Here is a 12,198-nt window from a genome sequence, read left to right as displayed (position 1 = left end):
GGCATGAGAGGGGACTGGGTATTAGAAAACCGGCTGAAAGGGCTGGGGTGACCCCTACAGCTCCTTCAGCATGTCCTCGTGCTGTCTGCTGGGCCACACCTGCAGAGCTGCTGACAGGTAGCACCAATGGAATAGCCCCAGCTGCTGGGCGGGCGTGGCAGGGGCACTCAGGTAAGACGGGCACGGGGAAGGCTGTGGGAACCACTCAGCCCAGAGGAGGTGTGGGTGTACAGGTGCACAGGGGCAGAGTGGGACCTGTCTCTGGCTAAGTATACTCTGATCCTCTGGTTGTCCCTCAAAGCGGCCTTGTCCTCGTGGCTGGAAGCTGTCTCAGGAGTGCCCGGGACCCTCGAGGGTCGGCCATTGTTGAGGCAGCGTGGTATGGTCGGAGGTGCTGGGAGGGGGGTCCCTGTCTGTGGCCCACCCTGGCCCTGTGGTTCTTTCCTATCTCAGCCTCTCCTTTGTCCCAACTCTAAAACGAAGGGGTTGGACTACGTGTCTTCGAAAGTGCTTTCCGGCTCTGGCCCCCTCCCAGGATCGCGGAGATGCAAAGGCAGCCCGCTGCTTCCCAGAGGCCTCTGCTGTCCCGTTTCTTCCCGAGGTGAAGGGCAAACGAGGCCCTTCTTGGACGCCTCAGAGCCAGAGGCTAGGCCAGGAAGTGAATTCCGAGCGCTCTGGGCACCATCAGCCCAGCCCCGGCCTCCCTTCTGACGCACCCTTCTCCGTCATGAGAGGGCAAGGAAGTAGGGGCACAGGGTGCCTCAGCAGTCACCGAGCCCTGGCATGTGGTGGCAGAAAGGAGCCTGGGAAGCTCCTCAGAGGCCATCTCCGTTCCGCAACCCCAATGCCACCTGCCCTCCACCCCGGCAAGCCCTGCTGCCACCTCCCAAGGAAGACTTCCTGTCCGCCCTGCCTAGGAGATGACTCTTTCCGCGATGCGCACCGAACGCCACCTCCCCCTCGCCTACATCTTCCTGTGGGGCGCGAGGCATGTGTCCGCGACTCCTGCCCACCAAAACTGCTAGCTCTCTGCCCTGGAATCACTCTGTACCCCCAACCCTGTCTGCTCCTGGGGTTCTCACCTCCTCAGGGGCTCAGGGACAAAGTGCCAAAGCCACGGGCACCTGGAATCTCAGAGCCAAAAGACCAAAGCCACCTCGTCCAGTTCCCGCCCCGGAGTCTCTCCCAGATGGCTGGGCACCTGTAGAGCCAGGGTCACCCCTTCTCTTCCGGGAACCAGCTCCATCCCAGCGAGCTCTGTCTACTCACCAGGCCTGAAGCCCCATGGAGGTGGCTTCTCGCTAGAGGAAAAACAACTTCCTTAAGGCCACGGCTCAATTTCTTACACCCACTGCCCCAAGGTGCTCGCTGGAGGACCTGGGGCAAACAGAACATCCAACCCCCTGCTGACTCCTGGCTGGGCTGGAGTTCCTGCCCGAGTGGTGGTCCTGGGATGCTGCCACAGTCCAGTTCTCCCCAAGTGGTCCTCATGACCCCACTGAAGAGGCACAGATATGAATGAAGCCCCCGGGAGGCTGGAGGCATGGGCAGCTTTCCAACGTGGCCAGCACGGCCCCAGAGCTGCTGGTAGACACTGGGGTGGGGGTGAGTGGGCAGCACCAGGGGTCTCTGAGAGCTGCCCCTTGGCCCAGCAGGGCTGACACACAGCCTTGCCAAGCAGCTGTTGGGCTGGGGCTAGGGCACCCAGCCACCCTGCCCTGGTCTGCTGCCCAGAGTCCACCACAGGGCAGCATGGGGGGGGGGCAGCAGGCGTGCTCACAGCTTCTTCTTCTTCACCACAGGGATGGGCACCACTTGGAAGATTTTGGCCTTGTGGTCCTCAGTGTCCAGAGTCACCCAGGTGGGCCGGAAGCTGCCTTTGAAGCCCACGAAGGCCATCTTCTCTGTAAAGCAAGGGTGCCACACGTGAGAAAGAACACCCAGAGATGCGGGCTTGGTCCGTGCCCTTCCACAGCGCTCTGCCGCCTTGCCTGGCCCTAGGCACACTGGGCTGGGGCCCCACTGGCGACTGCTCAGTGCACAGCTACCGATGGTTCCTGGCTTTTTGGCAATCTTCCCTGAGCCTCCCCGTCAACTCAGCACACTGGGTCTCCGTTTCTCTGTTGCACACAGGAAAGCAGGTGCGTGCACCTGCCCAGCACAGGCAGTAGAAAGGGGCGGTGCAGGTGCAGGGACTGGCTGAGAAGGAGGTGACTCGGCACAAGCCCCACCTGTTTCCAGCAGCCCCCTGGACCGTCAGCAGTGTCTGCCCTTCTCAGAAGCCCCCTTTCCCCATCTCTTAAGCATTGGCATTAACCTACAAGAAATCCTGTTCCCCGTTTCCTGCACCCCTTCCCCCCGACTCCACAGGGTTAGCAGTTGCTAGCATTCTGTGGCTTTAAAGGGAGCTTCTGAGCAATGCGGGGATTGGTACAAGGTCCCAGAGATGGAGCCGGTAGGCTCCAAGGCTGTGCACAGCTATACCTGTGGCATGTCAGAGCTTGACTGCCACTGACAGTCTCCTGGCCGGCAGACACATGTCCAGGGTCACTGGGAAAGTGTCCCTCGATTTAGGCCACGTCAGAATGAGTGGCACAAACACAAGAAATTCCTTCTGGTTAGTTCGAACTGCCCCCTGGGGTTTCCCAGACAACTGCGTCTTCCTCCCACAGAGCAGCTGGTGGGTTGGAGCGGCTGCCCATTAGGTTAGCAGTCCATTGCTTAACCCCCGGACCACTAGGACTCCTGAGGCTCAGAGCTTTAAAACATCCCAAACCAAAACCAACAACAAAATCCCCTCACTGCCATCATGTTTGATTCGGACTTACAGCGAAAACTAAAGGACAGGCTGGAACTGCCCCCGGCGGCTTCTGAGACTCTTTTTTTTTTATTTTAATTTTAATTAATTAATTTTTTTGAGACTAACTCTTTATGAGAGTATGAAGTCTCGTCTTTCTTCCACAGAGCGTCTGGTGGTTTCAAACTGCCCACCTGGTGGCCAACCCACTACAACACCATGGCCCTAGGATTTAGGGCAAAAGATCTTCCTTTAAAAGATGGAAGCCTAAAAGCGATCGCAGGCCTGGGTTGGAGAGAAGCTTCTCTGCCTCCTGTCTTCCTGGGCGGGTGTTGGGGCCTTCTCCTGGTCTGGTTTTGCTCTGGGAGTGGGCGGGATAAAAGTCCCACAGGAGGGGCTGCTGGATTTGATGTCGTTTGTCGTCAGAAGGGCGCAGTGGTGGACCACCCTGGCTTTGGATCAGGAAAAGATCAGGATCCAAATCCTCAGATTAGACAAGTGACTTCACTGCCTAAGTCTCAGCTCCCCTTCTCTCAACAGTACCCGTTGCACCAGTTCTGCGGTGCAGCGTGGATCCCCACAATGCTCCTTCCCATTCCCTCCACGCCCCTCCAAAGAGCCCTTCGGAGTACTGTCGGGGAGGGGAGATGACGTGAGGGTCCTTCGGGACCCTGTGGTAGGCGTTCACTCTGGAAAGCTGCGTGACCCTGAACGGACCAGTTAGACCCCCAGGCCTTCATGTTCCCCTCCCCAACGAGTCCCTGGGAGTCCCTGGGTAGGCAACTCAGTTAGATGCTTGATTACTAGCAGAATCAGTGGTGCCTGAGAAGACTGGCCTGGAGATGGCCTTCCAAAAGGTCACAACCTTGCAAACCCTAGAACAGCAGCTCTCTCTGCACACATGCGGCCCCCGTTAGCAGAAAAGGACTCCACAGCCACTGAGGTTGGACGCCTATCCCCGAGGAAGAAGTGAGGGTGTGCCAAGGCGCTGTTAACCGTGCACAGCGTTGAGCACCGCTGGCCTGCCGGGCGAGAGTTAGGGCCCTGGGCAGTCTGAGCCGCAGTCAGCGTTGCGAGGTTGTAGGCTCCCAGGACAGATCACCCCACTTCCCAGTGGACACTTTGGTGGCACCAAGGGCTGTCGGCTGAGTAAATTGGTAGACAACTCCAAATCGGTTTCTTCTAAAACCTGATTACAAGTGAAAGCAAAATTGTTGTCACGTAGGCCGGGAGTCCCTGGCTCGTACAAGCAGTGCACGTGCTTGGCTGCCTAACCAACAGAGTCATGTTTTTGAGCCCACCAAGAGGTACTTTGGAGGAAAGTCCTGGCTGTCAACCTTTGGGCGGGGGTGGTGGTGGGGGAACCAGCCACCGAAAAACCCATGCCAAGCAGTTCTACTGCGATAGCCACAAGGACGCCGTGCCGTGGAACTCTCTTGGCTGCACCTGGTTGGATAGTAAGTAGGTGGCATCTGGCTCACTTCTTGCCCGCCACCGTGCAGAAGATTCAGAGCCTGCACCCAAGGTTAGCAGGTGAGACCGCTCTGCTCTCGGGAAGGGCTAGCGGCAACCTCCGTGCTAGGTATTTGCATCCTGTGGCTTCCCAGTCAGTCTGCAGCCCAGCCCAGACAGCTTACCTTTCAATTTCAGCCCCTTTTCCGCGCCGAGCTTTTCCAGCACTCTGGTCCAAGGGCCTCTGGAGATGTATCTGCCCTTTGACGCCATGAGAACTATGGAACTGAGGAGAAGGGGATGTGGTCACGGACAACAGACCATGAGAGCAGTCTGGAGTGAGGGGCTGACAGGGCAGGGGAGGAGGTCGTGTGCAGTGGGCCGGAGTTTCAGCCGAGTCTGGGGAGCTGGCCAAGGATTTGGGAAGGAGTGGGCTTTCTCGAAGGGCAGCTTGCTGACAGGCTCTTTCCAAAGGGTGACAGCATCCTGACACCCTCCTACGCATCTGGCTGCGGCTGGTGCCCAGGGCTCCTGGAAGCCTGCACTCTGCCCGCTGCGGCGCGCGTCGGTCCCCACATGGGGCAGTGCGCCTCTGCCAGGGCCGGGCACACAGTAGGACTTCCGCAGGCATTTCTTACTTTGAATGATCTCAGCCCCGGCTGGAGGGGGCTAGATGGAAACATGGTGTCAGAAAGAAAAGCGGAGAGGAAGAGGGACAGAGAGGAAAGAGTGGGACATGTGTTGGCGTGCGTGTCTTTAAGATGCACACTGCCTGCTCTCTCCTGGGACCAGTGGTGGCCCTGCGGATGGGGAGGAGAAGACCAGGGCCCTGGGCACAAAGGGGTAGACCGGCAATGACAGTGGAGAAGGACCTGACTCGCCCCCTTTGTACTCCTTTCCAGGAGGTGAGGGACGGGTCGAGAGGTGCCTAATTCTGGTCTGCAGACCCATCACCAGCTCAGGGCCTGCCGCAGTGTTTACTCAGGAGGGGGCCAAGGACTTCCCTTTAGGAGGCTCGCCCAGGCTGCTGCCGGGCTGGGAGGAGCCAAACAGAACCATTCTGCACACTCATCTCCTATTCCAGACTTCTGCCTCCTGGTTCCTTTCAAGAAAAAGATCTTTGGCTCAAGAAGGTTTTTTGAAAACAATAGATCTCCAGATGATCAATGGGCTTTTCCCAAAAGGATAAATCGGATATGTCTACGTGGAACTAAGACTCAAGAAGCCTGTGCTGGGGGTTAGCGGTGGGGCGAAATGCGGCGAAGCTCAGAGTTGGTGCTCCGGGGCCTCTCGTAGCTCAGGGCCCAGGTCGTGCCCACCCGATGCCTGTGTGTTTTCCTTCGGTGAGTGTTCTCGAGGCACCTGCTCAATGGCAGGTACCACGCCAAGCATTTTACATAGTCTTCCTGCTCTTCAGGGTGTGGCTCTTGAGCCGGCTCCTTAGCTGGCTACGGTGCCGGAAACTCGACCGTAATCAGGCAGGAAGTCCACAGTCCAGATGGGGGAGCAGGCCTGGCCGCAAGTGCTCTTGCAGGGACTGCTTCAGCAGGGCCTGGCTTCTTGGCGGGGCAGAAGAGGTCTCCTGGGAAGGATGGCATGTGTACCAGGCTTGGGGAGGGTGGGGGCTTAGCCCAAGATTGCTGAGGGGAGGGCAGAGGCGATGCCTGCATGGGAAAAGTTCAAGCCAGCAGCCAATGAGGATGGTGGATGAAAGTGAGGGAGTCTAGATGGGGGGGGCCTGTTAGGAGACAGGGCTGCCTGTCGTGGTGATGGACGGGAAGGCGTGGGCTGAGGAGCCCTTGAGAGGACACTGAGCTGGGACCTGGCACGCGAGCAGTCCGGATCGGTATAAAGAAGGGATGATTCAAGCACGGTGCAGTATAGCACAGGCGAATCACACATCATGCCTCTAGCTCAGCACTTCTCAACCTGTGGGTCACGACCCCTTTGGGGGTCGAACGACCCTTTGACAGGGGTTGCCCGATTCATAACACTAGCAAAATAACAGTTATGAAATAGCAACAAAAATAATTTTACGGTTGGGGGGTCACCACATGGGGAACTGTATTAAAGGGTCGAGGCATTAGGAAGGTTGAGAACCACTGCTCTGGTTCCTGAATGCTTCCCCTCACCCTGACTACCATGACCCAGTTCTACCTTACAAATCTGGCTACACTGGAGAACACATTGGTATAGACAAGCTCTCTTGACACATGGAATTCAGGAAAGATAAGCCCCTCAGGTACAGTAATGGGAATCACATTGTCATGAGGGTTGGGGGGCGGTTAGGGAGGGAGAAGGGTGAGGAAGGGGGAACCCATCACAAGGTTGGCTATATCCCCTCCCCCAGCCCCAAATGGGCAAATAACAGCAATGTGGGTGAAGGGGGACAGTGGAGAGTGTAAGATATGCAATAATCATAACAATATATAATTGATCAAGGATTCATGAGCGTGGGAGGGAGGGGCAAAAAGAGGGGCTTAACCAAGGGTTCAAGTAGAAAAAGTTTCGGAAATGATGGTGGCAACATATATACAAATATGCTAGATACAATTGACACATGGAATGTTCTAAGAGCTGTAAGAGCCCCCAATAAAGTTATTTTTTAGAAAGTTTTAAAAACCATGTAAAGATATAGTATAAATCTAAAAAGGAAAGAAAGCGGAGGGAAGGGTCAAGGTCAAGGCGCAGGCTCTGGGTTAGTTGTCTGCCTGGATAGTGGAACCCCGAGGCACGTCGGGTTTGGAGGACTTTAAAAAACAGAAACGAAAACACAAGCGAGGAGACATCCGTTCCACGTGAGATGTCTGGGAGGCGCTCTCCCAGCCGCAGGCGGCTCTGCACATCGGAGGCGAGGTCTGGGCTGGAGACTCTGAGGCCACCAGCATGTGGGTCCCATGGGAGGAGTGGGAGGGATGAGATCATGCTGGGACAGTGTGCTTCCCACTTGTCGCTGGGCAATCCCATCTCCCTCCAACCTGACCTACTTTCCTATTGGCCCTGGCTCCAGGGTGAGAGTCAACGGGGTTCAGGGAGCTTTTGAGGCCCAGCACCCAGTTTTTGTGGGCAGGTCACAAAGATGCTCTAGACGTTCCCTGACTGGTCAGTGATGGAGACAGGGACCCAGAGTAAGGCTCTGTGGTGCCCGAAGCGGAAGCAGGCACTCACTTGTCCGGCATGGATGCCACGTAATTGAAGAGCTGCCATGGGATGCCCTGTAGGATGGAGTTCCGGAAGCTCATGTGGCTCACCACATGCCCTTGGTGCCCATCCACCACTACCACGTGGATGCCATCTTCCAAGCCAGGGTACTTCCTCCCATCCACCTGCAGACACAAACGAAGCACGGGGCATGAGGTGGGGTCCTGAGGCAGTCACAGCCCCCTGGTTCTCCTGCCGGGAAGGGTCCATGTAGACCCTGGAGTCAGAGGTTGGCCGTGCTTTTGTTTAAAGCACAAAAGCCTCATAAATCAGTTCCTTGTCATCTGCCGCCGTGAGAGTGGGTTGAATGGCATTCTCCCACAAACCCCCTCCTGCCCCCAAAGATACACCTCCAAAGGCCCATGATTATGACCCGATATGGAAACAGGGTCTTTGCAGATGTCCTTAAGTGAAGGATCTTGAGACGAGATCATTCTGAACGTTAAGGCAGTCCCTAAATTCAATGGCAGCTGTCCTTATAAAAGAAAGACCGGGGCACATTCGAGACTCAGGTACAAGGAAGGAAGGCCTTGTGAGGACAGAGGCAGACATCAGAGTGACCTCCCTACAAGCCCGGGAGCACCAAGGTTTGCTTTCAGCCCCAGGAGCGAAGAGAAGGATGTGGGACCCTTCTCCCCCCAGAGCCTCCGGCAGAAGCTGATCCCCATGGAGGCCTGGTTCGGCCTTGTGGACACTAGATCTGAGAGAGAGGGTCTTTCTGACCTTTGAAGCCACCCGGAGTCAGTGGTGATTTGTTCAGCCACGCTAACGCACTCTCTCAGTGAGCTGACCAGGGACCCGGAGGGGCCGGAGCCACTTACTGCAATGTAAGCGAAGTCGTTCCGCAGGTGGAAGAAGTGCTGCTTGGAGCTTTCCATCTTGACCTCTAAGAAGCGGTCCTGTGTTTTCTGGAAGGAAAAAGGGGCATGCTGGTCAGGTTTGGGAAGTCAAGTTGGTGGCCTGGCGGGGGAGAGGGCCGCCCCCTTTATCTCCACCCCTCCCCCTGTTAACAGCAAATACTCTGTGGAGCCGAGGGGATGTCCAGAAGGCAGCCTCGCTGGGTCTCAGCGCAGCTGTGGGGAAGGGGTCTGGGCTCACCCCACGGCCACTCACCAGCCGAGAACTAAGGAGCTTCCTGGGCATGGGCACGCCCACAACAGCCCTCTCGGTGTACTTGGGGTAGGCAGTGGCGGTGCAGTCGCTGATGGGCGCGTGCTTTGGGATCAGGGCTTTGATCTTGATTCTCTCGCAGCCTTTCACGGAGCAGAAGGCGAACTTCTCCCGCTCGTTCTGCGCTTTCAGCTTCAGGAGCAACAGCCTGTACAAAGAGGGCACGACTGAGCCTTCGGCATTGGCCGGCAGACCCTCTCCTCCCCCTCGTCCAAAGACATCTACCCCGTGCTTCCTAAAGGCTGGCCAATGTCATTGCCCCCATAGGCCTCACAGAAGTTTACGGTGCCTGCAGAAGGATTCCATGTGATTGCGGAGAATAAAATAACTCCTTGCAGGAGAATGAAATGATGTTCTGAGCAAGTCCTATATGCCATGCCTTACCCAAGCCACAAAGAGGTGCAGGGTCTCATGGAACCCTCCAATCTGGCTGCGCCAAACGGCTGCTGCGACCTCTGAGGTTCTCCGTGCCTTCTACTCCCATGTGTGCTAAGATCAGGGATCAAAATCATCTGCCCCGACCAGGCTGTTGTGAGGATTTGAGAGCATCTACCACGTGTTCTTCATGCTTAGAGCCACAGCGTCTTCCACCATTTCCCCCGGAAATCAGTTCATCTCCTGCTATTGACACTGCAATCTAACAGAGGCTGATAGCTTTCAAAACCTCCTCGGTAGATGGTACAATAACCCAAGGATCAAAGGGCCCAGGAAAGTATCCTGCACTTGATCAGCGATAATTGCACAGTCTGGTGCCCTGGCGTCACAGTGGGTCAGCAGTTTGAACCACCAGCAGTGCCCAGGGAGAAAGATGAGGCTTTCTGCTTCCAGAAAGATGCACAGCCTTGGAAACCCACAGAGGCGGTTCTGCTCGATCCGATGGGGCTGCTAAGTAAGAATAGGATCACTTCGATGGCAGAGAGTTTGAGCGAACTGCACGGTAAGGGGACCGGTGGCACTGTGAGATACGCAACAACAGAGTGCTTTCTTGCAAGGCCAGCTGTTCAAACCCACCAGCCCCTCCTTGGGAGAAATAGAAGGCTGGCTGTCTGCCTTTGTAAAGATGGACAGCCGCAGAGTCAGAGTGGGGTCCCTGGCAGTGGGTTTGGACTTGGGTTTTGCTGAGGAGTACTGGGAAGACCAAGGCCACCAGAGGGGGAAGAGCCTCGTTCCTGCAGCCAAGGGCAGCCTCCTCACCCCGAGTCCTCGTCCCAGTAGTAGTGGCTCCTGCCCGCGTAGCTCTGCTCCAGTTTTTCCATCTGCAGGGTCCTTATAAAGGTGCCCGTCTTGGAAGTCTGCTTTAGCAGGCGGTTGTGGACGTCCGAGAGGATGGAAAAGGTTGTTCCTCGGGGGTAGCAGAGCCCTACCCGGATCCAGTCGCCCCTAGGACCAGAAGTAGAGCCACGTTACACAAGCAAAGGCGCTCATCCCTGCCAGCCTCCGCGGGCAGGTCTCTAAGACCAAAGACGCCTCCACTGGTTACCCGGTGATTCCGAGCGAGTATCTGTGACTGAGGCCCCGCGCGGGCAACGAGAGAGGGAGCCACAGTGACTGAAAAGGGCCAGCGGCGTGACTCGGGGGTCAACCTCAGGGGTGGTCCCTGTGGACCCTTCCGTGGTAAAAGGGCACTCTGAACAGGAGAGGCGACCTCATGGCATTTACAAGACTGCAGGGTCTGGAAGCCCACCCAACAGGGTTGGCACGGCCACTCCATTTCCTGGACTCCGTTTTCTGCATCCGATATGTACCCGCCTCCCAGGGCGAGCGTGACAGCTACGTGGCGTGTATAGAAAGCTCCGTATGGGAGCCTGCAGTGGCATCGCTTCACCTCACAGAGTCTCACTTCCTTCTTCGGGATGTGGGAGCAGTACCGTCCAGGTCTTCCGACCACGCACTGACTGCCTGCGGAGCGTCATCCCTCTGCATCTGCCAAGCCCTCACTCCCTTTCATGCCTGAAGAATTCAGGCTCCAAGAAGTTAGCTGTATGTCCTGCCTCAGGCTGCCCACCCTGCAGAAGAAGGGCTTGTGCCCACATCTCCTGATTGCTGACCCCCAGCTGATGTCCACCCCTCTGGCTACCCCTCCTGCAGGGGTGACCTGGGCTAGGCTGAGGTTCTATGGGCAGCACGTCCCAGAGGTTGCAGCAAATCCTATCAGCTCACCATCTCAGAGCGCCATTGCCTTCACCTCTCTGAGAGCAGGTGCCCCGGGTCCTACTGCCCACCCCCCAATTTGGTGGGCCCCTCGCTCACTTGTTGAAGTTGATGAGCCAGATGGCAAGCTCGGCGGGGGCCGTCTGGTCCCAGTGGATGGTGTAGCCCTTCTGCAGAGTGATGACCGGCTGATACTGCTGGTAGTGGGTGCTCCTGGTGAGGGCCCCCTCCAGGAAAAGAGGGTGACCAGGGAAGTCGTTCTTGATGATCTTCATCCTCAAGTTACTCGTCTTGTAGGCCTGAATGTACATCTTTTCAAAGCCCCCCAAAAGAAAAACACGGGAGGCTGTTACAAGGGATCCTTCCAAGAGTGTCTGCTTCCTGTCCAACTACAGACGGCCCTCTCCCAGGTGCTTCCTCTCCTCTCTGCGGCACCCCTTGTGGACAGCCCAAGTGGAAGAAAGGCCAAGGAAGGGTGTGTCTCTCTGCGGGTGGGTGCAGCCTAAGCTGGGCTGGGCAATCTGTCCACTGGACCTCTAACCAGGAAAGGCACTATCGGTGAAGACTTGGGAGAGCCTGATTAGTAGTCAGATTAAAAAGAGGAATAAATGGGGGGAGGATGAGTTAGGGGAGAGGGAACGGTAGGGAGACAGCTACAGTTCTACTACACTTGCAACTTGTCCTTCGCTATATGCTGTCCTGACCGCATCCAAGAGCCGCTTAGAGATGGGGCCGCCCTCTTGCTCTGCAGGTCAGCACCTCAGCCGGCGGCTAGCCCACGTGGGACCAGCGCACCCTGGGCGCATGAAAAACCCAGTTGCCATCGCACCTGTTGTTGACTCACTGCGGCAGGGTCCCTGAATGGCATTCTACTCCCTAGGGTAGTCAGTGCTGAGTTTCACAGTCCATCTCCGGGCCTCCGTTCTAAGGTTCTTTGGGGTGGATGCGAATCACCAGGCTTTCAGATATCCATTGAGCATGTTGGCCCATGTGTACCACCCAGGGCTGTATTGGGTGAGCTCAAGGGATTTCATTTCAGAGAGAGAGAGAAACGAGGAAAAGCAGGGCTGACAGGCCCTGCGTCCCAGGGACCACGTAGCCTGGGGGCTTTGTGGTTGATTGGTCATCTGAACATTTATTGGAAAGACACTGTGAAGAGTTACATGATTGTTACAGCACAAGGTAAGAAAGGCTTTTTTTAATCATTCGGGTCGTTTGGATAGGATGGAGAAGCAAGTTGAGTTCCTATGCTGTCTGAAACGGGAACTTTTTTTTATAACTAATAACCAAAAACCAAACCCACTGTCATCAAGTCGGTGCCAGCCCATAGCGACCCCATAGGTCACAGGTCATAGATTCTAGTAGAACTGCCTCTGTAGAATTCCAGGACTGTAGCTCGTTATGAGAGTAGAAAGCCTCATCTTTCA

The 12,198-nt window shown here is 56.3% G+C and overlaps 1 protein-coding gene across 3 annotated transcripts in view; it reads right to left on the bottom strand.

Annotated features, from left to right (window-relative positions):
* Positions 1-6: 6 nt before the first annotated feature.
* Positions 7-12,198, bottom strand: part of LOC101644790 (cell migration inducing hyaluronidase 1) — a 163,953-nt gene continuing 151,761 nt past the window's right edge. For all 3 annotated transcript variants that reach the window (XM_030884489.2, XM_045286392.1, XM_045286393.1), the window contains 7 exons: positions 10,871-11,082; positions 9,815-10,000; positions 8,564-8,768; positions 8,272-8,358; positions 7,418-7,575; positions 4,435-4,535; positions 7-1,904 (listed from right to left, as the gene is read on the bottom strand). In XM_030884489.2, the coding sequence (XP_030740349.1) occupies positions 1,777-1,904; positions 4,435-4,535; positions 7,418-7,575; positions 8,272-8,358; positions 8,564-8,768; positions 9,815-10,000; positions 10,871-11,082 (1,077 nt within the window). In that variant the 3' untranslated portion in view covers positions 7-1,776. The remainder of the gene's footprint in view (positions 1,905-4,434; positions 4,536-7,417; positions 7,576-8,271; positions 8,359-8,563; positions 8,769-9,814; positions 10,001-10,870; positions 11,083-12,198) is intronic.

Source organism: Echinops telfairi, unplaced genomic scaffold (assembly GCF_000313985.2).
Source record: "Echinops telfairi isolate 266 unplaced genomic scaffold, ASM31398v2 ScPeMD7_7;HRSCAF=31, whole genome shotgun sequence".
Lineage (NCBI taxonomy): Eukaryota > Metazoa > Chordata > Mammalia > Afrosoricida > Tenrecidae > Echinops > Echinops telfairi.
This window is presented reverse-complemented; position numbering and strand designations above follow the sequence as displayed.